Source organism: Amaranthus tricolor, chromosome 6 (genome assembly GCF_026212465.1).
Source record: "Amaranthus tricolor cultivar Red isolate AtriRed21 chromosome 6, ASM2621246v1, whole genome shotgun sequence".
Taxonomy (NCBI): Eukaryota; Viridiplantae; Streptophyta; class Magnoliopsida; order Caryophyllales; family Amaranthaceae; genus Amaranthus; species Amaranthus tricolor.
Genome location: NC_080052.1, coordinates 29,272,774 through 29,300,152, shown reverse-complemented (window position 1 = coordinate 29,300,152; position 27,379 = coordinate 29,272,774). Strand labels below are relative to the sequence as shown.

The following is a 27,379-nucleotide window of genomic DNA, read 5'->3' as shown; positions in this document are numbered from 1 at the left end:
TACGTGGAGAAATCTATCATGCAATAAATAATTGGAAGTTGGAACCGACCTAATTGAATTGATCAGTTATTTTTAAAATTTATTACTTTTAAATTGTCACAAATTATTTTAAAGCTATAAATAATTATTTAAAGAATATAAAAAGTGATTATTTAAATTAATTGATCACTTGAGCGGTCAATTGAAAGTTTGTGATAATTAATTGCATGAATAATTATATGTGGTCTAATGTGAATTTTTTTTAACATAAATCGGTGTGGGAGACGGTTTTTCCGAAAAGCACATTAAACATATGGGCTAAATAAGCTAATTAATACAAATTAGAGAGAAAATAATAATGTGACTTTTTGTTTTGAGGTCGTCTCTATGAGAGGCGGTTTCTCATAAAAATAGTTATTTTACTAATGAAATTTGCAACATAAAATTTATTGTGAGAGACGGTCTTTTCGAGTGATGCATTAAATAAATGGGCTAAATAGTTTATTTAATAAAAATTAAAAAAATTAAAAATGTAGACTTTTTATTTTGAGGTTTTCTGTTTGAGAGAAAATTTCTTATAAAGTACAAATTTAAATTGATCTTATTGAGAGCATATATGGTGTTGTTGTGGCCTAATAAGATGTTATTGTAGGTGGCCCAGTAAGATATTTTTGACACAATAAGAAGATATTAATGTATGTGGCCTAATATGTTTGTTGGTAAAGAAGTAACCAATTATCTATTTGATAATACAAATTCTCTTATAAAATGTCTTTGGTGAGATTAAGTATTATAGTGATTATTTATTATTTTAAATTAATTAAATTGGAAAATTGTCTAATTATGTGTGATATTTTAAAGGGAAAATTATCATAAATAATGTAATTTTTTATTGATTTATTTATAATAAGACTAACTTTTGATTAATCATGAATAACATCAGTTTAGGGGTTTTTTTTTTTAAATAATATCAACTTTACTTTATTACCTTATTTACCAATTCTTTTTGTCATAAAATCTCCTATTGTTTGATTTTTAACCTGTTAGAGATATTTTAAGAAAACATCCTCCTAAATTGATATTATTAAAAATTAATCAAAATTTGTATTATTGATGGAAAATAAACAAAAATTTTTATTATTCTCGAAAATTTTTCCTATTTTAAATTAAGGAAACTTACAAAATAAAAGGAATATTAAAAATAATACATTAAATTTTAAAGTTTATTTGGAGAAAGTTGGCGAAAGAGACTCCGAATTACAATTTTTAAGTTTTAAGAATAAATGTTTTGATTAGAGATTCGATAGATAATTAAGTGTTATGTTCGTTATTTGATTAATGATTATATAGCCTTCTTAACGCTCTCAAAGCATTTGTTAGCAAAATCCTAATTAATTGCTAATTAAAACAAAATTATAAAAATCATAAAATCTCAGCTTCTTGTTTCTGAATTTCCATTCCCATTCTCATTCCAAACAACCCCTCTAAATCTAACCGTATGATCAACGCTCAAAAGTTCCAATAGCGACGAACCTTTGAACTAGGAGACAATACGAAGAGAATATCCATGGCGTCCCTTACTCAAATCTTGAGGCTGCCCAACTCTTCCTTCTCGAGAACTCTAGCCTTAAAATTCTATCCAACAATAACGAATCAAGATTGGTTTGCTTGCTCTATTTTCTACAGTACCATTCTCTCTTCTACTTGCTCTTTTCGTGCTTTTGGATCATTTGCAGGCGAATCAGGTAATTTAACTGACGTTTATCTCTACGGATTACTATCCATATATTCATTTCTGAAGTGATATTATCAGGACCCTTTATATGATTTAGTACACCCAGTGTTTGTTATATTGCCCCATTAAGAAATTACAAAAGGTTCTTATTTTTAAGGTTTTAGTATTTATAGAAATTGGTTAAGATGGTGGGCAACTGGCAAGTTAAAATGACTTTGTTAATTGTTTGTGTGGTAAGTCGAATTTAGATATTGGGTAAATCATATGAGTTGGTTCTTTTGATAATAATATCAAATTTTAGTTACTGGGTCATTCATTTTAGATATTGGGTAAAACATGAATTGGTTGTTTTGACAATAATATCAAATTTTGTTTTAAATATTGGTTATCCAGTGCAGTACCATAGACCACACTATAAGTTTGTCATGTACACTTAATGCTCATAAGTTACATCTGATACCGAAATTGGTAATCTTTTGAAAAAAATATTTAAATGTATAGGTAAAGGTAATTTTTATTAGATTTGTGTCTTTGGAGGTTATGTTATGTGTAAAAGTGTGACTTGAGTATTGATTCTTTTTTGGTCAAGGAAAATTATATGACATTAGTTTGTAGAAGAATTTTGGGACCCCAAAGTTTGGTAGAACAACATTGTGCAAAACCTTGAGATTGTTTTTGATTTGTAAGAATCACTCGAGGACTTGGCAAGGTACACATCCTTAGTGTGCTAGGTACAAGTGTGGATTGATTAGTATGGGATCAATTCTTGATGAGCAAGGAAGGTATATTTCTCGGACAACTGTGGGAATATGTTTGGATGAAGTGGAGACCAAATGAACACGTGAATTCAAGCAAACGAGCTCAGCACAGCCTGCGCTTCACCTGCTCGAACGAGCAGGCAGACCTGCTACGTGCTACCTTCTGTTTTCTTTTAACTTGCTGCGTTTGGCTTAAGCCCTAACTTTGCCTATGTATATCGTTGCATTCCCTTTGTTGTAACTTTAGCCAAGCTAAGAGTTTAAACCCTCATACCCCTTTCTTACCGTAATTCTCTACTCTCCATTACTTAGTTCCTCACACTCAAATAGCTCCAAGATTTAATCCCTTCATATTTTGTTTGAGTTTTCAAGCTTTCCTAATCTTTAAACATAATAATTGAAATACACTAGCCTAGGATGAAAGATGTAGCCAAAATTTAGTAAACCTCCTTAATTCTTGGTGTTATTGGTTGTATTTATTTCATGCATCATCTTATTGCTTGCAAATGGTCATGTCATTAGTGCACCTTTAGAGCAATGATTTCAACCGTTCTTGGGCACCTTGGCTGCTCGTTGCTTTGCTTCCCTAACAGAATGAGAACTACTCCCTTCTATTCTTAATGAAGTTCGCACAAGGAATTTTCACGGGAATTAAGAAAAATAGAGTTAGTGGAAAACATGTGTGGAACATAAGGAATAAAAAAATGTGAAAATAAAGTTATTGAAAGGTATGACTGGGGACCATAAACATTATTAAATATTCAAATAAGGATGAACAAGGTTATTTTGTCTAAAATGTGTGACATAAATAGAAAGATTTTTTATGGGAATAACAAATAGAACACTCTAAAATGGCAAATGAGAAAATGAGAATTTCTTGAAGGAACGAAGAGAGTATATAATAATAATTGTTGTTATTAAAGAAAGTAACTACAGCACTTATTACATAGGATGAAAGGGAAATGGGGAGAAATTTCCTCACAATTATTAGCTATGTTACTCAGCTTGATGTATAGCATCAGATACGGATAGAGATCAGATAATATGAAGCATTCATACAGCCAAAACTATGTTTCTCAGATTCTTTAGAGTGTCGTGTTGGGTAAGAGGATCAAACACTCCATCATGGGACTTGTGGAGTTAGTATGAGACATGGGGTAACATATATTATGACGCATTGGGTAAAACAAAATTACAAATTAAAGTTCATATCTTTGGCACTAAATTGGATCTTATTTCCTTATTTAAGTTTAGAAGATGGCATGGTAGATCATCAAGAGTTCCAAAAGTGGAGTAATGGAGGTGGATTGTGTCACAACTTGGCTTGTATTGATCCCACAGCAGTTGTTAAATTCGGTGCTGTTATCCATGAAAGAGCTACTTTGGGAGCAAATGTTCATGTTGGATCAGGATCTGTGGTTGGACCTTGTGTCAGAGTTGGTCAATCTACTAGCCTCGGGTATGGCTTTTGGCTCTTATTATTGACCTCACATTAACCTGCTTTACTGCAATTGTCTTGATTTTCTTAGAAGTTTTGATTTTTGTTCTTTTTCTTAGAAGAAAATTGTGGTTTATATGGGCTTAAGCCTTAAGATAAATGCAGGTCACTTTTGGTTTGAAATAACAGTATTGACCTGGTTTTCTTGTCTAGTCTTTTTCTGTACTTTACCAGAATATAGGTAAGTAGTTTCCTATGATCATGCAAGTTTTTTCTACCAACTCAAATTTGCATCCTCTGTTCTGTTCTTAAAGACTGAAGTATCTTTAAGGTAATCAATCACTGGCCATGACCAGTATGTGATTCGTGAGTCGTGACTGAGTTTTGATTTATTTTCAGGTTCAATGTTGCATTGAGTAACTGCTTTATTGGTGATTCATGTGTTTTCCATAATGGAGTCTGCATTGGGCAAGATGGTAACTTAATATTTTCATATACCTGAAAAATGCCATTATTTGTTTGTCATATGCACTGATACTTGAACAAATAAAATTATCATATATGATATATAAATTTTGACACATCATACAAATGAGTTAAATCTCTTCTAGTCTACCTTGCGGTGAACCAACAGTGTGAATGCCCGGAGTCACAATTTTACGGTTGGTGCTCTGTGTTCGTGTGTAATAGGTTCATAATCTTTCTGTTAACTTGCAGGATTTGGGTTTTTCATAGATGAACATGGGAACATGGCAAAGAAGCCTCAGGTCAACCTACCTTGTCTCAAATTTCTCTTGTCTCATTACTTCCTGACAATATAGTTGTGTCCTCCTTGGCTCCTTTATCTTTTAATGCTACAAAGTGGTTTTAATCTTTGGGATGGGTAGTGTGTAAAGATGTTCTGTTTTCTCGAGCAAGGAAACTTTTCTCGATTTAGCTCAGGTAGTTAGGTTTTATAGGCTGCACACTTTTGTATACCAGCTTTTGTTGTCTGAATCAAACAGTTACGATGTCATTTTTTTCCTGATTTGGGGTAAGCTAGAAAATCCTTACAAGCAAGGGAAGAGAGATTTAATTAAACCTAGTGGTGAGAATCAAACTCCTGTCTCAAGGGGAAGCGCTCAATCACTAGGCTAACCCAAGAGTTTTAGTTATGGTGTCACTTGAACTTTGTTTGAATTAGAGGAAGTACAGAAAGGGAAAGAAGTGAAAGACAGAGGAACAAATTCTCTCATTCGGATAAAACATTTACAGAAGAAATGGGAGCTCTTTTGCCACCTTTTTATTATTGGAACAAATTGGAGAGCAAATTGAGCTCCATCTCCCCCAACCCCCCCTTTCTTTTTCGTCCTCTTTAGCTCCCTTTGTTTCTCCCTTCTTTATTAGTATCCAAACATGATGTTAGTGTATATGAATCATGTGAATCTTGTGATGGTGCTCATAACTTGACTATGTCAATGGAATTTGACCTTGCACTTTTTATGGCACTCTCCTCTTGTAAATGGCCTAGGATTGTCTTTTGAATTGCCCAATATACTGAATTGATGAAGGTCGGAGACTCATTGCTTCTTATGAATTGCCCAAGTATCTTTGTGTTTTGAGTGTTTCTAGTTACAAAGAAATTAGATTCTAATTGTACGCATATTGCATATATATTTTAGCTAGAATGTGGAATGTGCTACATCTATCTAGCTCGGCCTTGGCTAACTCTGCCCATGCCACTTTCCAGGCACTATATGTGAGAATAGGAAATCTCGTGGAGATCGGTGCAAACACTTGTGTTGATAGAGGAAGGTCAGCGATAATGTTTAAACATCCAATATATGTTCATTGTGTTTGAAGATTTATCCGTAATAGTTATTTATTACCTCTCTATCTCTTAGAATACGTCAAACTTTTCTTTTTATTCCGTCCCTTTTACTTTGTCACATTTCCTTTTAAGGAAATGTCTCCATCTCGTTCTCTAATATTCGTCTACACATTTCTTCTCTCCTTTAATAACATCCACACAATTCAATCGTCCCTACTACTCTTTAATCTTTGTGCCAACTCCCCTTTTTGTAATTTCAAAGTGACAGATGGAGTATGATTTTCTGTCTGAAATTGTGTATCAATTGTGATGCAGTTGGAGAGACACAACAGTTGGGGACTACACCAAGATAGATAATCTAGTGCAGGTGAGTTCTCTGCTCACTTTATTTTTTCTTAGTGTGATTTTTGCTGTGTACACGTTTTAGTTAAAAGTCTTCTTTTGCAGATTGGCCACAATGTAATTATTGGCAAGAGTTGTCTTCTATGTGGGCAAGTCGGAATTGCTGGTTCAGCCACGTCAGTTTCTAATTTCCTACAGCGCTTCTTTTAATTTTAAAGGCTTTGAGCAATGTTATCCTACCACCTGAAGAATGTTTTAAGATTGAGGTGAAGACTAAGTATTGCTTTATTCTCTCAGGATAGGAGACTATGTTACTTTTGGTGGCAGAGTAGCAGTTTGTGATCATGTCTCCATTGTTTCAAAGGTATATAAAACTATACAAGTACTTATATTATATCACATTTGTTCAAATCTCTGTAAATTGAACTCCCATCATTTTACGGCCGCAGGTAAGCTATTTTAATCAAAACCAAAAACATGTGAAAAGGTTTTCTTTTTTATTATTATTTTTTTATTTTTTCTTATTTATATTCTGGGTAAGACCAAAGATCCCATACATGCAAGACGGCAAGAGGGAATAGGTTCGTGTAAGTGGTGAGAATCAAACATCTATCACGAGGGTGGAAGAAAAGCCTTCAATTACTGTGCCAACCCATGATTCTCAAAAGGATATTCATTCTGATTGATATTGGCAACTGAATGCACAACTTTAATTGACATTATGATTGTTGTCAAGTTTCTCAAAACCAAGAAGTGCAATGGTTTTTTTGAGACGAATCATTGAGTACACACATATGTTCTTAGATACTTTAGCTAAATTATACAGGGTTTTCCCCTGTTGTCAAGATAGAACTGCAAATTTGTTGATTTCCAATATCAGCTACTCTGTTTTGCCTTTTTTGAATCATTGTTACTTGTCTCTATATAAACACTGACGGTTTTTTCTCTCTGTTTTACTTGGTTTGCCTGTTAGATCAATGGGTGTATAGAATGTAGTGAGCAATCATGGAGGGTACAAAAGGGCAGAACTCTGAACTTGCATCTCCCTTTCCAATTTTTCAATAGGTGTGAATCTGAAGCCTTGAAAGATTTGATTTATTACATGGGGAAAAGAAATGGATGGCTCTTTAGTTTCTTCTCTTCGTTTTCCTCATTCCATATCAATAGGAATATAGGAGGAAAAAAATCTTTGTTCTTTCTGCGCCTCCCTGTCTTTGAATCTCTATCCGCATGAACCCGTAGTCTGAGATGGAAAACTATTCCGTGCTAGTTTGTAGTACATCTGATAAACTTCCTATGTTTAAGCTTTTAAAGTACAAATTCAATTGTTACATGGTCTTTGTAGATTCGCCTTGCAGCAAACAGTTGTGTCACGAAGGACATCAAGGAGCCTGGAGACTACGGTGGCTTTCCTGCGGTAAATTTCTTTTAATATAATAAGACTAGTAACAAATGAATCAAAGACTGAACAATGCCTCGATAGGACTAGAATGAGACCACTTAAACTAAGTCTGATTGTACTCAACAGGTTCCAGTTCAGCAATGGCGAAGGCAAATAGCTGCTCTCCGTCTGAACTATATGAAGGATATAAAGAACCCTTGAGAAGGATAACCACGACTTCTGCCTTGATTATGGCTATCTGTGTTTTTGGGTCGAAAGAGTTTATCAATATTCTGAGTTGTTGGTGCAGCTGGTAAGGACCAAGGAGAGCTATTAAAAGTCTGTTATAAAGATTTTGCTTCTTATGCAATAGTTTTGCGACTTAAGCTATTGATGATTTCATTACTAATGTGAGACTCGGAACTAAAATGTCGCAGGCTCGCAGCTAGGCAACTTTGATGTGCCGTGTACGGCTTCCTGAAGAGAGCAGCATGCTGTCAGTTTGAGCTGTCAGCAGCTGAAACCCTCAGAAAGAATTGGTTAGTCGTCAATCCCTCGTATTTCAGAGCCGTCTGTTTTCCCATTCTATGTTTTAAGCCGATTACATGTTCTACATTTCTTTCTCACTGTTAACGAGCTATGAAAATAATGGTCGAAAAAAGTAAATTATCATAAGCATTCAACATTATTTCAATACAATAGCCTGCTTAGATTATATATATAGCACCTAATCTGTTTATTTTCTTGAGTTGTGCATCTATTTTCTCTTATTAACTGTAATTAACGACACGATTTTTTATTTATGCAATCTTTACAACATTTTCTCTATAAAAATGAACTTTGAAAAATGAACAGTTATTCATAATAAAAGGCATTGTTTTTCCTTCATGCAAGACCTGCTGATCCTTAGCATGACCCTTTGCAGAGCTTCACCTTCTTTTTCCCTAAAGGCTTTCCATCCGATCCAATTTTGAACTGACCGGTAAACAAAAGATTATACAGCTTACTAGTATGACCCAGATTATGATACCTAATTCCGACCTTTAGCTCAACTTTTATCGTAACTCCTCCTGGTGAGTTCGATAGCTCCTTCAGCAGTGCTGCCCATTCATGAACATCAGCGTCCATTGATTGAGTCATGAAGTAATCCTTTTTTTTAGGCTGACTAAGTCTAGGACCTATAAGTGTATTCGTCTTTGCCAACGTACCATGCGCGTATTTAACTGTAAAATCATTGTATTCGTACGTGAGACTGTAGACTGAGTTGGGGTTTTTTAAGTTGAGATTTACGTATACATTAGGATGTGCATGGACGCTATTTGAGGTTGGTACAGAAAACTCAACGATGGTTAGGCTAGGAGTTTGGTGGCGTAAATTTAGCCAGAGTGCCAGAGCAAGAATACCTAAGATGATTACAATCATAAAAACCCATAAACAAAATTTTTTATTCATTGTGAACTCTCCCCCTTTTTTGGATTTTTAATTACTAGACAGATTGTTTGAAAATTTCTGATTATTGAAAGGCTGAAGTTGGAAAAGAACTAAAAAAAAAGGGGAGATTTATAACGAAGAAAAAAACTTGTAAATTACTACTATATAAAGTATACTTGCTAAAGGAGGTAATGAATATATTAAAGTTGTGTTCTTGGAATATAAGCTGATCTAAATGGTACTCGGCTTTTTTGGCTTTTAACATAGGTAAGTTTGTCATAGTAACTTGCAACAAGTTTATGCTTTTTTTCTTGCTTTGCATTCTCCAATTTATACGTTGCTAATACGTTTAGAGGTGTATGCTTTAAATTTCCCTTTGTTAAATTTAATTTTGTTACATTTTATTATTTTGAGTTGTTATTTTGATTTTAGTTGTCGTCTCACATTATCTCTGTTAATCTTATCCACAAATTCAACATTTTTGTTCATCTTAATCGTATATTTGTTTTATACATTTAATTTTTTTGTCAATCTTAATCTCATTCACGTCTATAGACCTACTCAAAGTGGGCGGTATTCATACATCTTTTTTGTAGTGTAATGGTTATCATATTGTCTATAATTCCGTGTTAAGGTATTATATTAACCAAAATTTTAAGCTGATGATTGAAGACTTATGATATATTTCTTTATTACGCCCATTCATATTAAAGCTCTCACATGAAAGTCTTTTGGGTTAGAATTGTAGATGCAATACATTTTCTCCTCATACTCTGTCAAGAAACCAACTGAACAATCAAAAGTTAACTTGACCACTAGAGGCCATGATAAGTTATATATACTCTATCAGTAAATTATACATGCCAAAAACTTTGATAATTGATATTCCTTTGAATATAAAATAATAATCCTTCTTAATAAAGACACTTGTAATTATAAATATGTAATTACACCGATTTAATAAAAAAAAAAAAAAAGCTCAATAAATTCTACGTGTCTTAATTTTTAGATTTGTCAAATATGCTTTATATTTTCACCCGATCTTCTCGGTCTTTTAAGTTATCCTCTTCTCAGTAAAAAATAATCACCAAAACCGAGCATGGTAGTTTAAGGTTTACGTTACACTGGCTCAAACTTGATGCCCTCATCACTTATCAACAAATTCTCATTAACATCACTAGACACAAAAGCTTCAAGATTAACAAAGTATTTCTTAGTAGTCCATCCAATTATAATGTATCTTATCTTAGTTTTCAACCCTACTTTGAGAATACTATTTTTCATGATCTCTTGGTTAACATTAACAAGGGCAACATAAGATACATTACTCTTTCCCCTTTGAAAGAACCCTCCTAACTTCGTCTCACCTACCAAATCACCATTTTTGTACAAACCAATCCTCGATTCATCATAGATTATATCTTTACGTTTGTTAGTATTTGTAATCAATAACGATAAAATCATTGTCGCATTATTTTTCATGATTTCAACTCGATCTTTTATTGATATGTTGTTGCCTTTCTGTTGGATGCTACCATCTTGAATATTTACGCTTGTAAGAGTGTATATTGGAGGGCATGGAAATAAACATGATCTTATTACTAAAGCACAAAACAATAGAACAAAAATCACTTGAAAAATCCAGATGTATAGAGAGAGTTTAGAAGGTTCTTGAGTTTCTTTGGAGACTGCCATTTTTGAAAATTGGTTTGTTGTAGTTAGTTGCATGGTGCCACTAATTTTTGGATATAAATAGTATATGCATCGATAGTGGATAGTGGATAGTGGATACTTTAAGAGATGTAGTCAAAAGGAATAAGAATGACAATGAACACAATTGTACATGTACTTTTAATTATGGAGTAAATATATATATATCCTAATATGAAAAGCACTAACGCGTTTGTTTGATTCCTTTATCATACTAAAAGTTTTGTTGTATGATAATGGAAATACTTGGACTTGAAACAAAGGTGTTCTTTTCTTCTAAGATGCTATTAAGGGTTTTTGATTCTTTGATTTCAATAGCTATTCACACTTTTGATGAGCTTAATATGGTTTTTTATTTTTTAGTGTTGTATATGTATTTTTAGTTGACTTTTGACTTTTACTTTTTCAGTAGCTAAAACAGGCATAAAAATACACTAAATGACTTTTAAACTAACTGAAAAGTTAACATTTTAAACCAAAATTGAAATCTACTAAGAATACTATCTTCATTGGCATTTGGCTTTTGGACTTACTTTTTCCTAATAAACAAGCAAAATTCAATGATCCAATATCAAACATCTCCATAACAATTTGCTTAATAGCTAATAAAAAAGTCAATATTACTCAACAACTAATTGACAAACATCCTAGTACATGGGTATTAGCATTGAGATATGAATTGAACTTTGCATACTTCTTCCATCTCAAAATTATATTCCATTTTAATTTGCACAATATTTAATTTTACATTTGATCGGATTAATATGAGATCTTTGTATTAAAAATAGATATAATTACAAAATAAAATATTAAAAAATTGAATTCACATGATATCCTTATCAACAAATAGATTTGAAATTTGTTTATGAACTAAAAAATGAATCGTTGAGTTTATCTCACATTGTTACAAATAAGAAGAGGTTAAAGAAGGTTGTTGGTGTAATTTGATCATAATAGAAAATGAAAAAAAGTGGACCGTGTCATTAAAAGAAAAAGAAAATATTCGTTTTTAACGTATATCAAATTAAATATGATTCTACTCCAATCTTATTTTATTATTTGTATTTACTCAATAATTGGAGACTTAAGAGTTTATGATAATGCGCTTTTCAAGTTGGTCAAGTTCACTCAAATTGGGCATTTAAAACACATTGATTCTTTATAATTTGGCATTTAATTAACTCACAAGTATTTTTTATTATGAGATAGATTAGTAAATTCTCACAATAACACAATACTTGTAATTTGTTATAAATAAATAACCATTTAGAGTATTATTTAGTTATAATATATTGAGTCATATAAATAATTATGTTACTCTGGTAAAAGACGGTTTTGTGGGAGGTAGACAAACTATTTGATTAATTTTTTTATTCTATTTCTATTCTTATTCCTTAATTAATGAAAGCTAATAATGTACAAGGCTATTCTTATGTTTGCATGTGTTAATCATAATATATTACTTTTAAAGTTTTTTTTTTTATTTTAATTTAATTGTCTATGTTTTAGAATAACAAAAATGTGATTCATATAATGGTATACGTGTGATTTCACATTATTGTTATTTTGATGCTGTTGGAGTACAAATAGGAGAAATTCAATATAACTTCTTTCATTGTTCTTGGCTAAGTTTAGAGTCTTAATAAGTGAATAGCAAAAAAATGATTTTTTACTTCTCAAATTATTATCATGTGTCTTCTTATTTTATTTTTATAATTTTATAATTTTTCGTCTTGTTTAACCTAATTTCTCCTATTTTCTATAAAATTCGTATTTCCTTATAAATTTATATTCTAATAAAAAAATATATATACATATATATAAATATAAGCGAGCTATCAAAAATTAGTTCTCTCAAATTCTAAAAAATTAGTCTCATGTTTCATATGCTTAATAATGTAACAGTTATAAAATACATTATGAAAATGGCCGGAGACTCGACTCAATACACATTATAACTCATAAATCTATCCATTGCTTTTAAAACTAATTGAAAAATTATAATATTGCACAATAATATTTTTTTCAACCAATTACACCACTACTCATTAATTTTATAAAAAGTAAAAAGTAATTACAATTTCCATAAGAATCCCAAAAAGAATTTCTCAATCAAGAAAACAATAAATCCAATTACACCAAGAGGCGAAAAGTGAAGAAACATGAATACAATAAATAAAACAATTTAAGTGAAATAAACATTACATCTACTATTTTTTAAATTAGGTAATATTGAAGCATCAGAACCAAGAGTTACAATACAATTAGCATGCATTTTATGTGTTTTTGAATCCCACCAATGTTGAATTTGCAATTTAATCACTGATATAATTTCTAATCTAAACGGCACACTTCCAGCCGCTATATCACGTTGCATTTCTACCCAACGCTGCGTATTGATAGTCAATAATGGTAAATCTGCACTGTTAAGTACTTTTGTAGTTTTGGATATTTGATCAAATTCATCTGTTATCAATGGGACTCCACCAACCAGCTGGTCTCTGTAATAAACTGCAGCATGTATTGAATTGTAGTGTATAGTAACCTGAAAATTGAGATATTTTCATGTTAGATTATGAAATTGAATCAAGTTTGTTTCATCTTTATTTTATACTAAGCTTTATAATTGGGGTGTAAAACAGACATGATCCGCCTTTTATCTAATATTGTATAACAATATTCGACTTTAACCCATTTGAAAATAGATTTACACTTTACTATGGTTGAGATTCTTATTTTTGGAAAATGAAAATTGTTTCATTAATCCAGAAAAAACGTATTCAGATAGTATGAAAAGAACAGAGAATCCACTTCTCCCCAGAAAAAACACACCTTTTAGAAAGGGTTTCTTCAAACCCACTCTTCGTGTGTATACAAAAAAATCAAGCCTCCAAAAAACGACAACAAAAGCTATACATTCTCAAATACGCTAGCCTAACAATTAATGATCAAAAATCATTCCACGGGTCAGACAACTTGACACCTTTAATAGAAATGCTTAAAACTCTATCTTTTATTTCCTTCTTAACACGGTTAATCACTCTATCTACCATAGAAACATCAAAGTTATGGTTGGAATTTTTAAGGTAACCTCTATAATCATGCATTATGATTATTTGATTATGATAATGAGTCATTAGTTGTTTCTACAATATAAAAAAATAAATGACTTTTATAAAAATTACATTTTCATGTAATTTAATTAAAATTGTAAGTACCGTCTAATAATCTCAATTGAATGCAAAATGTAATAATTTTAAATTTTATAAAATTCATTGTAGTGGTTGACTTTAAAATCATTATGCCAATGTATTTTACTTATAGAAGTTACGACTAGATTTGAGAGATAGAAGACAAGACGACAGATCATATCCTTGTAATAAAGAGACTGTGGCCAATAAGACCCTCAGCTCAAGAGCATATGCATATGGTCAATTAAAAATCAACCACTATAAAATTATCAGCGGTAATGAAAAAAAAAAAAAAAAAAAAAAAAAAAAAAAAAAAAAAAGAAACTAGTAATTCAATATTACCTTGTGGTTTGAATTTCGGATGGTCAAATTATAATTGACCATAGCACTCTCCGGAGGCCCACTGGACTGGACCAAAGTAGGGATGGAAAATTCTTGAATGTGGAACCTGGGCCTATGTGGACGTAGGCTAAGCCATACAATAAATGTTATAAGACCCGCAACAAAGAAGAGAAATAAAAATATGGTGCATATAAACTTGGAAACTCTAGTGGTTAGGCTCTCCTTAACCCGGTGAGCGTAGTACCGGGCCGTGTGGTGGCGCTGTAAGTTTGGCCGTTGGCCGTTGTTGACATGGTGGATCGGAAGGTGGTCCGGACGATACATTGCGTGATTTTTAGGAATGTGTAATATATGTTGGATTTTGGGGTGAACATACATAAGCTTTTTAGGTGTATATGTAGAAATGTATAGTGAGATTATAAGATAAAGTTACTTAGGCATAAGGTGCTGTTCCATTGAGAAAGAAAGGAATGTGAATGAAAGAAAGTTTGTAAGGAAAGCTAACAAGTACTCGGTGAGTTTTCTTAATTAGAATCTAGTATATTTTAGTGTTCAACTTTTGAGTATGGTTGTGTACCTTCTAACAAGCTAGGTATTATACTTCTATGTCTCATCAATGTTGTTACAATATACTATGTTGTCCTTTTTAGATTGTTAATAATAGTGACATGTTATTAATATCGATTAATTGAAGCGAAATGTTAAAAAAATTATTATGTGATGAAATGAGGGACGTTGAGTTTGTAGAGAGAATTAGGAAATGGAATGTGGGTAATTGTTAGAGTACTATATAACATATCTCGTGGCCACGAACATAAGCTTAAAATTGTGTTGGTTCCTTGATACGGTATTAGAAGCCAGTGTGACTACAAATCACGTGTTCGAATCTCAACCACCCCTCATTTAAAGTGGAATATTCAACGCATGTGCATATCCACAATTCTAGCCCAAGAGGGTCTTATGTGAGGCAGCATGTTAGAGTATATAACTTATCTTGGAGCGTTAACCGTTAAATTTTGGTTAAGTTAGTTCCTTTGACAATTACGACTTGAACCGGACATTGAACTCGGTGAAACATACTCACTTCCTCCCAATATTATATAAGGCCATTAAAAAGCAGTTGGCCTTGGACGAGATGGCCTCATAATGAGACCGTCTATTTGCGCCAATCCAATTCGCGTGTGTAACAACCTGGACATTTTTTTCATTTTTTAGGCATTTTTCAATTTTGATCTTAAAGGTATCAATTTTGACCTTAAAGGTATTAATTTTCAAAATTGATAAATGCCCAAAAAATTTAAATATTGTTACACGCGTGAATTAAGCCGATCTAAATTGACAGTCTCATCTCTCATGTTAAAAAAAACAAGCACTTGACCAATAATGTTCCACGACCAGCGGACTGGAAATCAGCACATAATTCTTAAATTAAGAAACTGCCACCTTTTTAGTTACTTGATTTTCTGTGAGTGAAGTCACATGTTGCTTAGATTTTAAGGTTGGAGGTTCCTAAACATAAAACATGCATTAGGTTTTAGGTTCATATTTGATCACCCAATGTCTTATAAAAGGAGTGATACTACTATTAAAAAAAAATGTATACCGTTAGTTTTCTGCCCGGGTTCATAAGTTAGATAAGCAGAACTGACCCAACTTGCTAGGAATAGTAAACTTTATCCATGTTCAGATAGTTGGCGTTAGCATCATGCTCAAAGTGCTTGCAAAAAAGCATGATCTTAATCAAAGTAGTTAATACTTATTTAAATATACTTAATACTTGTTCAAAAAGCATCTTAATCCGAACGATAAGTCAAGCAAATTATTTTAATTAGATTGTCATATTATTTTTAACTTGATCATTTTTTATTTGATCAGATTTAGTTCGACACAATGTTTATAGAGTTTTTTTTTCTAATTGTTAATTTTTTCCAATAAAATAAAAATAAATTTCTGCGTTTTTAAAAATTTTTTTTAATTTCCTATAAAAATTGATCAATATACCTTTTTAATTAAGGCCTCAACAACAAGAACTCATTGTCCAAAATGACAAAAAAAAGACTACTAATAAAGTAACTTATGATAAAAGATACAATAACGTGAAACTGAAAAAAATTTAAATTGAAAAAATGAGTTAAAAGGATCAAGTTCAAACCACGTTTTTCAATTTATTCGAGTCGAGTCATTTTCGAGTGATTAATCAAAATTTTGAGTTATTTATAAAATGATTCATCTGGCTTAATTAGGCCGGATTTCGAGTCAATTTCAAATCATATAAAAAAATTAAGTACAACCTATAATTTTCTAATTAATATTTTGTTAACTCTGGTTTTTGAAAGTTATTTACAATCACATACTTAAATTGGCCACTTTGAAGCTCACTCTATTATATACTCCCTCGGTTTCAATTCAAATCTCTCATTTGTTTTTTGCACATTTGTTAATATATTAATTCAATATTTAATAGTGATAATTGTGTATAATTGAAAATTATAAAAACTAGATATATAAATAAATCTTATGTTGATATGAACCATACAAGCTAAGATCTCATTTGACTATGTTTTAATGTGTGAATTAAGAATAAAATACAAATTAAGAGTAACTAATGAATAGTAAACCAAAAGCAAATGGGACATTTGAAAATAGACGGAGGGAGTAACATATTCTATGGCTACAACTAAGCTTTTTGTTGAGTTGGTTCCTTAACATTATATATATATATTAGAAGCTAACTTGATATAAGGTACATGTTTGAATCACATCCAGCTTTCAATAGTTCAAGTGAAATATCTAGCACTATTCAGTATGAGAAGAGCATATATGTACTTAATCTACACATATAGCTCAAAAGATTCTTGCGTGAAGGGACGGACTAATTGAACATTTAACATAATTTCTGGCTACAACCATCAGCATAAAATTTTGATTCATAAAACGGTTTCTTTGACAACATTTGTCCTTCATATAAAATAATAATGTATAAACTTAAGTAATTTTTAAATTGGATAAACTATCAAACTCAAGTGGATCAACAAATACAACCAACTAGCTAAGAAACCATGTTCATAGGGAAACATAATGCAACTAACAAGAACAGCAAACCGGATGGGAGCCGTTAGACTTGGTACAATCAAAGCTGAGAAGTACTTGTATATATATGCTGTAACATACTCAGCATCAGACAGCAACCCAATAGAATAATTTACAAAGATTAATTTTACCAAAACATATATACCAAGTAAAACCTTATAGTATCAGAAATAATTATGTCCAGTCAAAGAAATGTTACCACTTTCTTCCTTCAGTTATTACTATTTATAGCAATGCCCATCATCATACACAGTGTTAATACAGATTGTGACCTAAAGGTAGGGTTCTATGCAGCATCATGTCCTCAAGCTGAAGTCATCACATCGAAGATCATCAATGAAGTTATAGCCATTGCACCTTCTCTTTCGGGCCCTTTGCTAAGGATGTTCTTTCATGATTGCTTTGTGAGGGTATCGTTCATATCTATTAAAGTATATGGCATATTCTAAGACTGTAATCATCAGCTTAAACTTTTGGTTGAGTTGGTTTTTTGCAGTGATGTCAAAATTCAATGTAACAAAAAGGTCATGCCGTCATGGGTTCAACCATATCAACTTAATCTTTGGTTGAGTTGGTTGCTTCCACACAATTCTATCATAAATTAAAGGACTCTCGTGTGAGAGATCAGACATGATTGAGTATATTACGTTTCTCATTTCTTATGTATTTTGTTTTAAAGAAATAATTTTACAATAATTCGGGACTAAATTTTCAAAAATAGGCGATATATATTTCTAACTAGATAAAGATTGATGGTCGTTTTGTAGGGTTGTGATGCTTCCATTCTTGTTGATTCCCCAATAAAGCAAGCTGAAAAAGATGCAGCTCCAAATCAAAGCTTAAGAGGATTCCAAATAATTGAAAAAGTGAAGACAGCGTTAGAGCAAGCATGTCCTGGAGTTGTTTCATGTGCGGATATATTGGCCTTAGTTGCTAGAGATGTTGTGGCAGCGGTATTACTTTTACTTTCTCTCTTTATATATACCACTCTAATCAGTAATCTCTTCTTTATAATCGTTAATATTTTTCATTTTTGTCCATTTTATTTAATTTGTTATTTTTTTATATTTTGTTTTGTCCTATTTAATTCGCTACGTTTTCGACTTTTACAATGTAATTGATTAATTTGGTGTTTAAGATATAATAGTTTCTGTATTAGCAGGTGGGTGGACCAAGTTGGGAAGTTGAAACTGGAAGAAGAGATGGCATGATATCAATCCTAAATGAGGCTTTAACTAGTCTTCCACCACCATCATCAAACATAAACTCTCTTAAAGCAACTTTTCAACAAAAAGGACTTAGTCCTAAAGACCTCGTTGTCCTTTCAGGTACTAATATGGAGTTAGATCACTTATATATGTTTAAAAACGCTTTTTGATTTTCTGATATGAGATTTAAAATGTAGCATAGGCGGATCTAGTATATAACCTTAGATAGCACATGCTATCCATAATTTTAAATAAAAAACCAGTTTTGAGAGGGAACTTCAATCTTCACGCATACTTTTTGCATTTATTTCCCTTTATTTCTCTCTCACAATTTGCCTTCATTCTCCTCATTCGGTCGATTTTTCTTCTTCCTCGTCCCTTGATGTTATGCTTCTCTTCAAATCGAATTTCCCCTTCTCAGAAAGTTAGGCCTCGGTTCTCATTTCCTTAGTACATATAATAATTTTACAATTTTTTATTTTTTATATAACTTTTTGTTGTGAATGGGCTATGATATTTAGTGAAGAACAAACAAGAACAAAAGCAAAGTAAACAACCAAAAACAGAGCAACAACAATGGACCAAAAATACAAGATATATGAGGTATCTATGGATATCTCCCCATCAAAACAAGTTTCTTATCATTTATATATCAACATACATCAATGACTCAACTCACACAAGCCTTGAGAACACTCTCTCAAAGTAAAGATTGAACCTTTAATGTCAATCTCACACAAACATGCAAATACAAGATGAAGAACTCTTATGGTTGAAACCCTAGTTGTCTCACTTGTGTTTGCCTCTCTGAATACCCTAATGATGCTCTAAAACCGTCTTTTATAGTCCTATAACATATTAGGAAGCCTTAGGAAAAAACCCCAAAGGCCCACTACAAACCGAGAACAAAACATAAACTCGTGTTTTTTGGGTGCTGTGGTCTGCTCGACTTGGTCGAGCGAGGGTTCAGAGCCTTATGTTCTTCGAGTGGGCAGCTGCTGTGATGGTGCATTGCTTCCCTTGTGTCTTCTCCTGTTCAATGCACATCCAAGAGCCATCCTCAAACACTCCTTTGCCTTCATTGATGCACACTAAGTCATCCACAAGTAATCCAAATTTCAATTCTCCATACTTCATTGTACTCACATTTTCACTTTCAAAAGTGCAAATTAGTGCATGAGCTATGAGGTGATCAAACTTTTTACCAATGACTTAAGATTTTAAACTTAACACAACACTTTTTTATTTATTTACTTCAATACGTCAGTACTACTTATAAATTTGAATTCTAAGTCTACCACTATATATACGCCGAATAATCGTGGTTAAAAACACTTCTCTTATAACATGTCATTACATTATTGTTGCAGCTGGACATACAATTGGAATATCACATTGTTCATCTTTCATAAATCGCCTATATAATTTCACCGGAAATGAAAACACATCCGATCCCACTCTAGATTCGGAGTACATGGAAAGATTAAAATTAAAGTGCCAACAAAATACTCCAAATAATAATGTATTTGTAGAAATGGATCCTGGGAGTTTTAGAACATTTGACGAACACTATTATGAGCTTGTTTCCAAAAGAAGAGGATTATTTCAATCAGATGCTGCTTTACTCGATGATCCTCAGACCAAAGCTTATGTCGACAACCATAGATATGGCAATCGAGAAGACTTCTTTCGAGACTTCGGATTGTCGATGGTGAAGATGGGTAGAACTCAAGTTCTTACTGGTAATCTTGGTCAAATTAGGGCAGTTTGCTCCACAGTGAATCTACTTTAACTTTGGATTGTTGTCAGAATTATGAGTTGATTTAGTGATTCAAATTTTTTTTTTTTTTTTTTTCATATTTGGTGATATGGCTTTGATTCTCAACTTCAGAAAGATCAATTTGGAGATTCTTCTGACTCGAAATTTTTTAAAAATAGAAACTTTGATTGCTAACATTGTCAAATGCAATGTTCTTTGTATTTTTCTGAAATTTGAGCATCATGTTAGTTATAATATGTAAACTTAGCAAGATTTTTCTTTGTTTCATAAATATGTTCTTATCATTAATTAATTAGCTCTCAAAAATTACTTATAATTTCTCGTATGAGACAGTCTCATCACGTGACGCGTCATTTACATGCATGGATGAAGTAGTCCAGCCAATAATATAAATTATTAGCATATGAACTTCTTATTTGAGATTATCTTATCAAGAGAGGGACATACGATCTCTCATAAGAGAAGCTCAAAATTACTTTCTATGTTTCTTATAATTCCAAATGATTAGGGTAATCTTGTGGACATGAATGTCTTAAATTTTATATCATTAAACATCATCACAAATTAAAAATTTTAAATATAATTTGGAATTTAAAGAGAGCCTAAAAGTAATGTAACTATTTTAAAAATATTTTGTTAATATTGTTTTATATTTTTGCGATCTCTTTAATTTTCCTACTAATCTTGTCAAGAGAAACAATAAAACTATATACTCACATTTAGTATTAGTTGTAAGTGCTTCACTTCTATTCATCCGGCTAATGGGCCAAACAATAGAACCAATGTAAAAATTCAAGAATATGGATTGGTTGGGCCAGGCCATCAGAAAATGGACTAAGTAAACGGAACCTGTTGACACCTCTCCTTTATTTCATTATGAGAAAATGTGCAAAAAATATAGTAAACGCAAATATCTTACCAATCGAATTGGATTTTCACCAATTATATTAACAGAGTAACGCGACGGTTTTTTTTAAGTCTCATTTCATACATGGGTTATATATCTTATCAATTCTGATGTCGCTCAACAACAAACTCCATAAATTCCCCTTCTAATCTAGTCGAATAACTTGAATTTGTTAAAGTGTATAACATATTATGGGGTCTCAACCATCAGCTTAAGCTTTTGGTTGAATTGGTTTCTTGATATGGTATCAGAAGTCAGCGTGACAAGAGGTGACCGGTTCGAATCTCAACCACCCCTTATTTAAAGTGGAATAATAAGCACCAGGTGTAAAGAGAGCTAGTGCTGCATCCACACTTCTAACCCAAAAGGTTCTCGTGTGAGGGGGCATTTTAGAGTGTATAACATATTATGAGACCTCAAACATCAGCTCAAACATCACATCTCTTTATCTTCCTCGAGCCGGGGGACTCCTTTGGCCGCGCTTTCCTTTATGGGTATGAGTTGCCGGCGTCTTTCCCTCCCCAGATCATGGCCTTAGTCTTCTATGCGCGGGATATACTGCGTAGGATAATGATGATGAAATTTGACCCCCAACTTGTTCTTACACGAGCACTCCATGTGCCCGATGATCCGAACCCAGGTCTTGCCGTATCTCTCTCCTTCTCTTATGCTCTTATCACACAAATTATATGCGGAACATACTCAAATCCATAACCGATAAATCATAATTTTATGAAAACCTGTAAATTCTTATTAATTTCCACCTATTCACTTTATTCTCTCAATCTATTCTATAATTAACAAAAAAAATTATCCATTTTATAACATTAAAGGATCAAAATTAAAGTATATTAAACATGCAAACTTGAAATCAAGACCTCCAAAACTTATTTTACTAAAAAAAACTCTTTTCAACTAAATGGTGTGCAGTGTTGGCATGTAACTACTCACAAAGAATATGAAATTTCAAATTAGACTTGTTTTATATTGTAGAATTTGCAATTGAATGACATGTTTCCACCCCATAGCAATTGACTATGTCAATAATAAGAATTCATCTTTGAGAAATGTACAACAACAATGACTACTACTTCGTATGGTCCATAATCAACTTTACCGGAATTTTTGTAGCTAAAACTATGCTTTTCTTAGAATAACCATCATTACTTCAACTCTTATTCTGTTCCAGTAGGATAGTAACAATGAAAAAATTAATATTTTTTAAGAAAAATGTAATTGTTTGGAAATAAATAAAGATGACATTAAAAGAAAGTATTACGTCAATTTTCAAATAAAACTGATGCAAAAAAAATTAATAATAATTCAAAGTGAAAAATATTGTAAAATGAGAGAGATAAAAGTATGATATTACCGAGTCAACTCACAGTATATTCAAAAATTTCCAAAACACCCACCACCATCAGTTTCCCACAAGACTCCATCTGTAATTGTATTTGAATATGAGGGATGGTTCTTTGCACCTTCTTTTACCTTTCATCACTCTTTCTTTTGCCCCACTGTTGTCCCAAGCACCCATGAATTGACAAAATATTTTATAACTACTATTACATTAAGTGACTTTTCCTTTACTTATTTTTTTATAATGGATTTGTAGCAAAATTTAGTGTTGGTTGGTTATAGTGTGAGATTAAAAAAATTTAATAACTACATAAAAGATGTGTGAATAAAATAAAAAATTGAAAATGTTCTTTCTATGTATTTTTTATTTTTCATAAGAAAATTCTAACATACAAAAAGTTGTAAAATACATCTTTATATTGAGAATTAGATTTTGTCTCAATTGAAGTAATTAATACTTTATTCAACCAGTTTTAAATTTAATTCTTCATTTCTCTTAGTCTATCATATGCATTTAACAAAAATATCTTTATATTTTTTTTTTAATATTAAGCTTAACTTTTTTTAGGTATGTTTTTACAATAAAAAACTTGTGAGAAGTCTAACTCCACTTTCTAAATGTGCCAAATAGATAAAGTAGTGCTAAAGTGAAGTTGTTAACATTTGTTTCCCAATATCTTCTCACATTTGCGCCGAAAAACAACAAGACTTTTGGGAATTTACTTTCAAGACAATAACCTAAGTCACGTTGAAGCATATACAGGAAACAACACCTCTCCTTCTCTTCCTTTTCTATCCACCTTCCAATCTATGGCTATGTGCCAATATATATACACAATAATTATACATAGTCCAACATCTCATTCCAATTTTATTTTGCATACCAAATTGTTCATTCTCAACAAATGAATTACACAACTTCCTCATATCCTTTAGAAATTACAATAAAAACGGCAGAAGCTCTGACCATACGAAATCAAAAACCCATTTTAAAAAATGTGTTTGTTACAATTTCTATTGAAAATAATGGCTACATGAACCAAATACAAACTAGACTTTGTGACCCGAGCAACACTAAGCCTACATGGAACGAGAAGTTGATCATGTCTATGCCTACGAATGTGAAATTTATTATATTAGAGGTTCGTTACAAAAGGAAATCTAATGATAAGTTTATAGGTCTTGCTAAGGTTCCGACCTCGGATTTTGTTGGTAATAAAATGCCACTAAATTACTTGCATTGCTTAAGCTATAGATTAAGAGATCGTGATGGTGAACCAAATGGGATTATTAATTTTAGTGTGAATGTAAAAAGGACTAAATTAGATTCTCAATTTGATGGAAATTACAATAGTAAGGATAAAATTGAAATACATGGATTTAACTGTAGAGAAAATTATTGTGCTCCTCCTAAATTACCATGGGCAGGGTCGACTTTGTTAGGTGATAGGAGCAAAAATACTGCTACTGTTGTTGGAGTTCCTGCAGCTTGGTAAAATTCATGCCATGCATGATGAATTTTACAAATATTTGAATTTAGAAAATTGCTATAATATTTTATATTTTTTCATTTGTTCTATTTGTATATATTGATTGAAATATGATTTAATCATATTAACAATTTGAGTATTAGTATACTTTTTTGTCTTATTAAATTTAATTTTGTTATATAAAATGAAATATTATGTGTCACTTTCAGCAAAATCAAATAGCTAGACAGATAAAGTATTATCTTAGTCTATAATTAGCTACCTCTACATAAGAATTCATTATTGATTTGTGGTTTTATTAAAAAGCCCTTTATGATTTATGAATACCATTCAAGCCATCTTCTTTTTTATTCTCTCAACAAAGCTTATTTCATTTTGTACTAAGATTTTATGTTTATTTATTTCTCAAAATTGTATTATTTCAAAAAAAAAAATGTTAAAAATACAGATTAGATCAGTTAGCAAACCAATCAACATTCAATTTTCTTTAGTCTGTATATAGTTCCCTACACAAAGTGTATAGTAACTATTAATGAAAAATTTTGAACCCGATGGAAAAGCTTGTTTGAGATGGTGGACTTTATGAAGACTCAACAATTTAGCCCTGTTTCTTCTGTCCCACCAATTTTACCCAAATGACAATTGATTGGAAAATTAAGAAAAAGTGCATGAAGTAGTATTTTATTGGAAAATAATAGAAATATGTGGATGATACGATATGATAAATTAAATGTATTGATGAAAATCAAAGAAATGTATGTTATAGACAAAAGTAAAAATTGAAAAAATTTAATGGAATGACACAAAAAAATAAGGCAAATATCATTAGGACCCAACTCATCCCATTCCTACTCCTGTGGCCCACGATTAATACAACCCACTTCTCGAAAATTTGAATAAAATAAGATTATTTAGCAACTTAATTTCAAAAATAAGCTTTGTGAAAACTTAATTTCCAAAATAAGCGTCCGTACATTCAAACCTAGCTTTGGAGTAAATCGCTGTTACTAACAGCGAAAGACAAAAAAAAATAAAAGCCATAAGTCGCTGTTACTAACAGCGACTTAGGGAGTTGACCAGTCAACTCCTTAAGTCGCTGTTAGTAACAGCGACTTTAAAGTTAACTGGTCAACTCCTTAATCTCGTAGATTGGAATGAGGAAGTAACTGAGAACTAGAAACTTAAAACGCATTAAGTCGCTGTTACTAAAAGCAACTTACTCCAAGGCTAGGTTTGGATGTACGGACGCTTATTTTGGAAATTAAATTTTCACAAAGCTTATTTTTGAAATTAAGTTGTTAAAACATCTTATTTTATTCAAATTTTCCCACTTCTCCATCCCTCTCTCCTACGTCCAATGGGTCTCCTCAATTGGTCCAGCCCGCTCCATCCCCAACCCCCTATTTTGTCTAGCCCAATACAACTCCCGCCAGTCCCTCCCTTATCCAGCCCGCACAAGTTTCTGCTGAACCTACACAGCTCACTCCCACATCTGGCGGCCCAAACCTGTCCTATTCTCAATAGAAATGTTGTTTGCCCATCATTTAAAAAACAGCTACACTTGTGAGATACCGTCTCTCAAAAAGACGACCTCAAAACAAGAAGCGCACATTTTTATTTTCTCTTTAATTTGTATCAATTGAGTTATTTAGCCCATATCTTGAATGTGTCTCTTGCAGTGACCATCTCTCACAATAATATGTATTTAAAAAACAGCTGAAATGCTTGCTTCAAGTCTCAAGATAGAAAAGTGGCATTACCGAAATTATCTGATGGTGTGTAGAAGTAGAGGCCGCAAGAATTGGTTGGCTTTGAAAGAGGTGACATTGGACGTGGGTGAAGTACAACACATTCAAACAAACAAGGAAGAGCTGATATGCCAAAATTTGACTGCTTCAAACTTTATATTGGTAACATCAAAGATAGTTTTAATTACTTATACATTTTTTAATTTTTAATAAATATATGAAAAAGGAAATTTAAAATTGTATGGCTTCATAATGGCTTCAGTAAATATTGGTTGATAAGTTAAAAATGTTTAATACTTTGACAAAGGTATAAATTGATTGTTACATTCATATGCATATAAGGATAAAAAAAAATACTTATAGATCTAACAAAATAGATTTTGTAACTCATCATCATCAACATAGCGAATTTCCTTAAGAGCACATTTTAACACGTGCCCATAAGGAAAAATATACTCCCTTTTATTCTCCTTAGATATCCTATTTACTTTTGGAATACTATTTATCTATCACTTTTGGAATACTATTTATCTATCACTTTTAAATAGTATTGTATTATTAATTATAAGTTAAAATATAGTCATATGGGATCTCATTTGATTCGTTTTAAATAGTATTGTATTATTAATTATAAGTTAAAATATAGTCATATGGGATCTCATTTGATTCGTTTCAATGTAAAGTTTATTAATATTAACTTTTTATAAATTTTAATTATAGATAATTAGATATATTAAAAATTGAATAAGTGTATTATATAGAAAGAATAAAGTGAATGAGACATTTAAGATGAATAAAAGAGAGTAAAAGTTTGCTTTCCTAGACCCTAGTTTCCCTCTGCTTTTCATTTGAAAAATTACAAGAGTCATGCTCCTGCTGTTGAACCCACTTGCTGACTGGTGCTAGCTTACCAATCCATGTATAATTATATACTGCCGGCGTGCATCGATCTTTCAGGGTTCCACAATTTCAGTCGCTAGAAAGTCGAGTCTTGGCTTGAATCGACTCACTTAGTCACTGCTACGAAGGCCTACAAGCTACAACCCACAACCCACAACCCACAACCCACAAGGCTACAAATAACTCGTTGGAGACCAGAAAGTGGCTCTCTGCTGTTGTGCTCGTGTCATCTGACCACCACCCACCACTACGACCTCCACTAGTCCACAACCTTCTTTCAACTTTATTGTTGATTTTGAAATCCGAAAAATTAGGATTTCTTGATTTGAAAGTTGAAACTTCATATCAATTTTAGGTTTAGAGATTTACAAGAGACTGTCTCTATGTGAGATCGTCTCTACCGAAATATTCTTAAAACTTCTTCCAAATTTTGGTGCCACCACAAAGTTTGAATTCTAAATTGCCTTTGAATTTATCATCATCATATTCATTATATCCGTTCATTGAAACTATTACGCCAAATTATGTGTTACAATTTCTTCATTTTCTTGTGTGACACGTTCTTACCCTGAGATGTTTTTAATACAAATGTTTAATAGTCCAAATAGTACAATTATTATTATATAAACTCTAAATTTTAAAATTGTTTTTTCTAGAAATAATTTCTCATAAAAATAATTTTCTATCTATTACCAGAAAATTAGGCCGATTTTCGCTACCTCTTCTCTAGTGTAAAAAAATTTTCAATAGCGAATGACAACTTAAAAAAACGGCAAAAGA

General features: G+C 31.9%; 4 protein-coding genes across 6 annotated transcripts; 3 read left to right on the top strand and 1 right to left on the bottom strand.

The window, feature by feature from the left end:
• The first annotated feature begins 1,303 nt into the window (after positions 1 to 1,303).
• LOC130814658 (probable UDP-3-O-acylglucosamine N-acyltransferase 2, mitochondrial) lies at positions 1,304 to 8,166 on the top strand. Of its 3 annotated transcripts, XM_057680792.1 has the most exons (12): positions 1,304 to 1,724; positions 3,727 to 3,931; positions 4,310 to 4,386; positions 4,628 to 4,677; positions 5,640 to 5,704; positions 6,036 to 6,087; positions 6,168 to 6,238; positions 6,360 to 6,426; positions 7,036 to 7,127; positions 7,408 to 7,479; positions 7,591 to 7,756; positions 7,881 to 8,166. In XM_057680792.1, exons 1-11 carry the CDS (start codon positions 1,547 to 1,549, stop codon positions 7,619 to 7,621), a joined length of 960 nt encoding a protein of 319 aa, XP_057536775.1. In that variant the 5' UTR covers positions 1,304 to 1,546; the 3' UTR covers positions 7,622 to 7,756; positions 7,881 to 8,166. The 3 variants fall into 3 exon arrangements, with proteins under 3 accessions (XP_057536775.1, XP_057536776.1, XP_057536777.1); XM_057680793.1 differs by lacking the exon at positions 7,036 to 7,127; XM_057680794.1 differs by having other exon boundaries at positions 1,304 to 3,931.
• A 4,408-nt stretch (positions 8,167 to 12,574) lies between these two features.
• On the bottom strand, positions 12,575 to 14,526 carry LOC130814657 (NDR1/HIN1-like protein 26). Its single transcript, XM_057680791.1, has 2 exons — positions 14,118 to 14,526; positions 12,575 to 13,129 (listed from the first exon to the last, which is right to left on the bottom strand). The coding sequence occupies exons 1-2, from the start codon at positions 14,493 to 14,495 to the stop codon at positions 12,770 to 12,772; spliced, it is 738 nt and encodes a 245-aa protein (XP_057536774.1). The 5' UTR covers positions 14,496 to 14,526; the 3' UTR covers positions 12,575 to 12,769.
• A 2,258-nt stretch (positions 14,527 to 16,784) lies between these two features.
• Positions 16,785 to 20,312, top strand: LOC130814656 (peroxidase 27-like). Its single transcript, XM_057680790.1, has 5 exons — positions 16,785 to 16,805; positions 17,423 to 17,617; positions 17,975 to 18,157; positions 18,367 to 18,535; positions 19,786 to 20,312. The coding sequence occupies exons 1-5, from the start codon at positions 16,785 to 16,787 to the stop codon at positions 20,205 to 20,207; spliced, it is 990 nt and encodes a 329-aa protein (XP_057536773.1). The 3' UTR covers positions 20,208 to 20,312.
• A 3,012-nt stretch (positions 20,313 to 23,324) lies between these two features.
• LOC130814655 (BON1-associated protein 1-like) lies at positions 23,325 to 24,180 on the top strand. The gene has a single exon (XM_057680789.1). It carries the CDS (start codon positions 23,367 to 23,369, stop codon positions 23,955 to 23,957), a length of 591 nt encoding a protein of 196 aa, XP_057536772.1. The 5' UTR covers positions 23,325 to 23,366; the 3' UTR covers positions 23,958 to 24,180.
• Positions 24,181 to 27,379: the final 3,199 nt, after the last annotated feature.

Excerpts from the sequence above, each read along its gene's own strand:
- LOC130814657 (XM_057680791.1), bottom strand. The coding sequence starts at position 14,495 with ATGTATGTTCACCCCAAAATCCAACATATATTACACATTCCTAAAAAT. Across the intron at positions 13,130-14,117 it reads TCCGAAATTCAAACCACAAG|GTTACTATACACTACAATTC; the intron begins GTAATATTGAAT and ends CTCAATTTTCAG.
- LOC130814656 (XM_057680790.1), top strand. The coding sequence starts at position 16,785 with ATGGCTACAACTAAGCTTTTT. Across the intron at positions 16,806-17,422 it reads TGGCTACAACTAAGCTTTTT|TTATTACTATTTATAGCAAT; the intron begins GTTGAGTTGGTT and ends TTCTTCCTTCAG. Across the intron at positions 17,618-17,974 it reads TTCATGATTGCTTTGTGAGG|GGTTGTGATGCTTCCATTCT; the intron begins GTATCGTTCATA and ends GTCGTTTTGTAG.
- LOC130814658 (XM_057680792.1), top strand. The coding sequence starts at position 1,547 with ATGGCGTCCCTTACTCAAATCTTGAGGCTGCCCAACTCTTCCTTCTCG. Across the intron at positions 5,705-6,035 it reads ACTTGTGTTGATAGAGGAAG|TTGGAGAGACACAACAGTTG; the intron begins GTCAGCGATAAT and ends ATTGTGATGCAG. Across the intron at positions 6,088-6,167 it reads AGATAGATAATCTAGTGCAG|ATTGGCCACAATGTAATTAT; the intron begins GTGAGTTCTCTG and ends CTTCTTTTGCAG.
- LOC130814655 (XM_057680789.1), top strand. The coding sequence starts at position 23,367 with ATGAATTACACAACTTCCTCATATCCTTTAGAAATTACAATAAAAACG.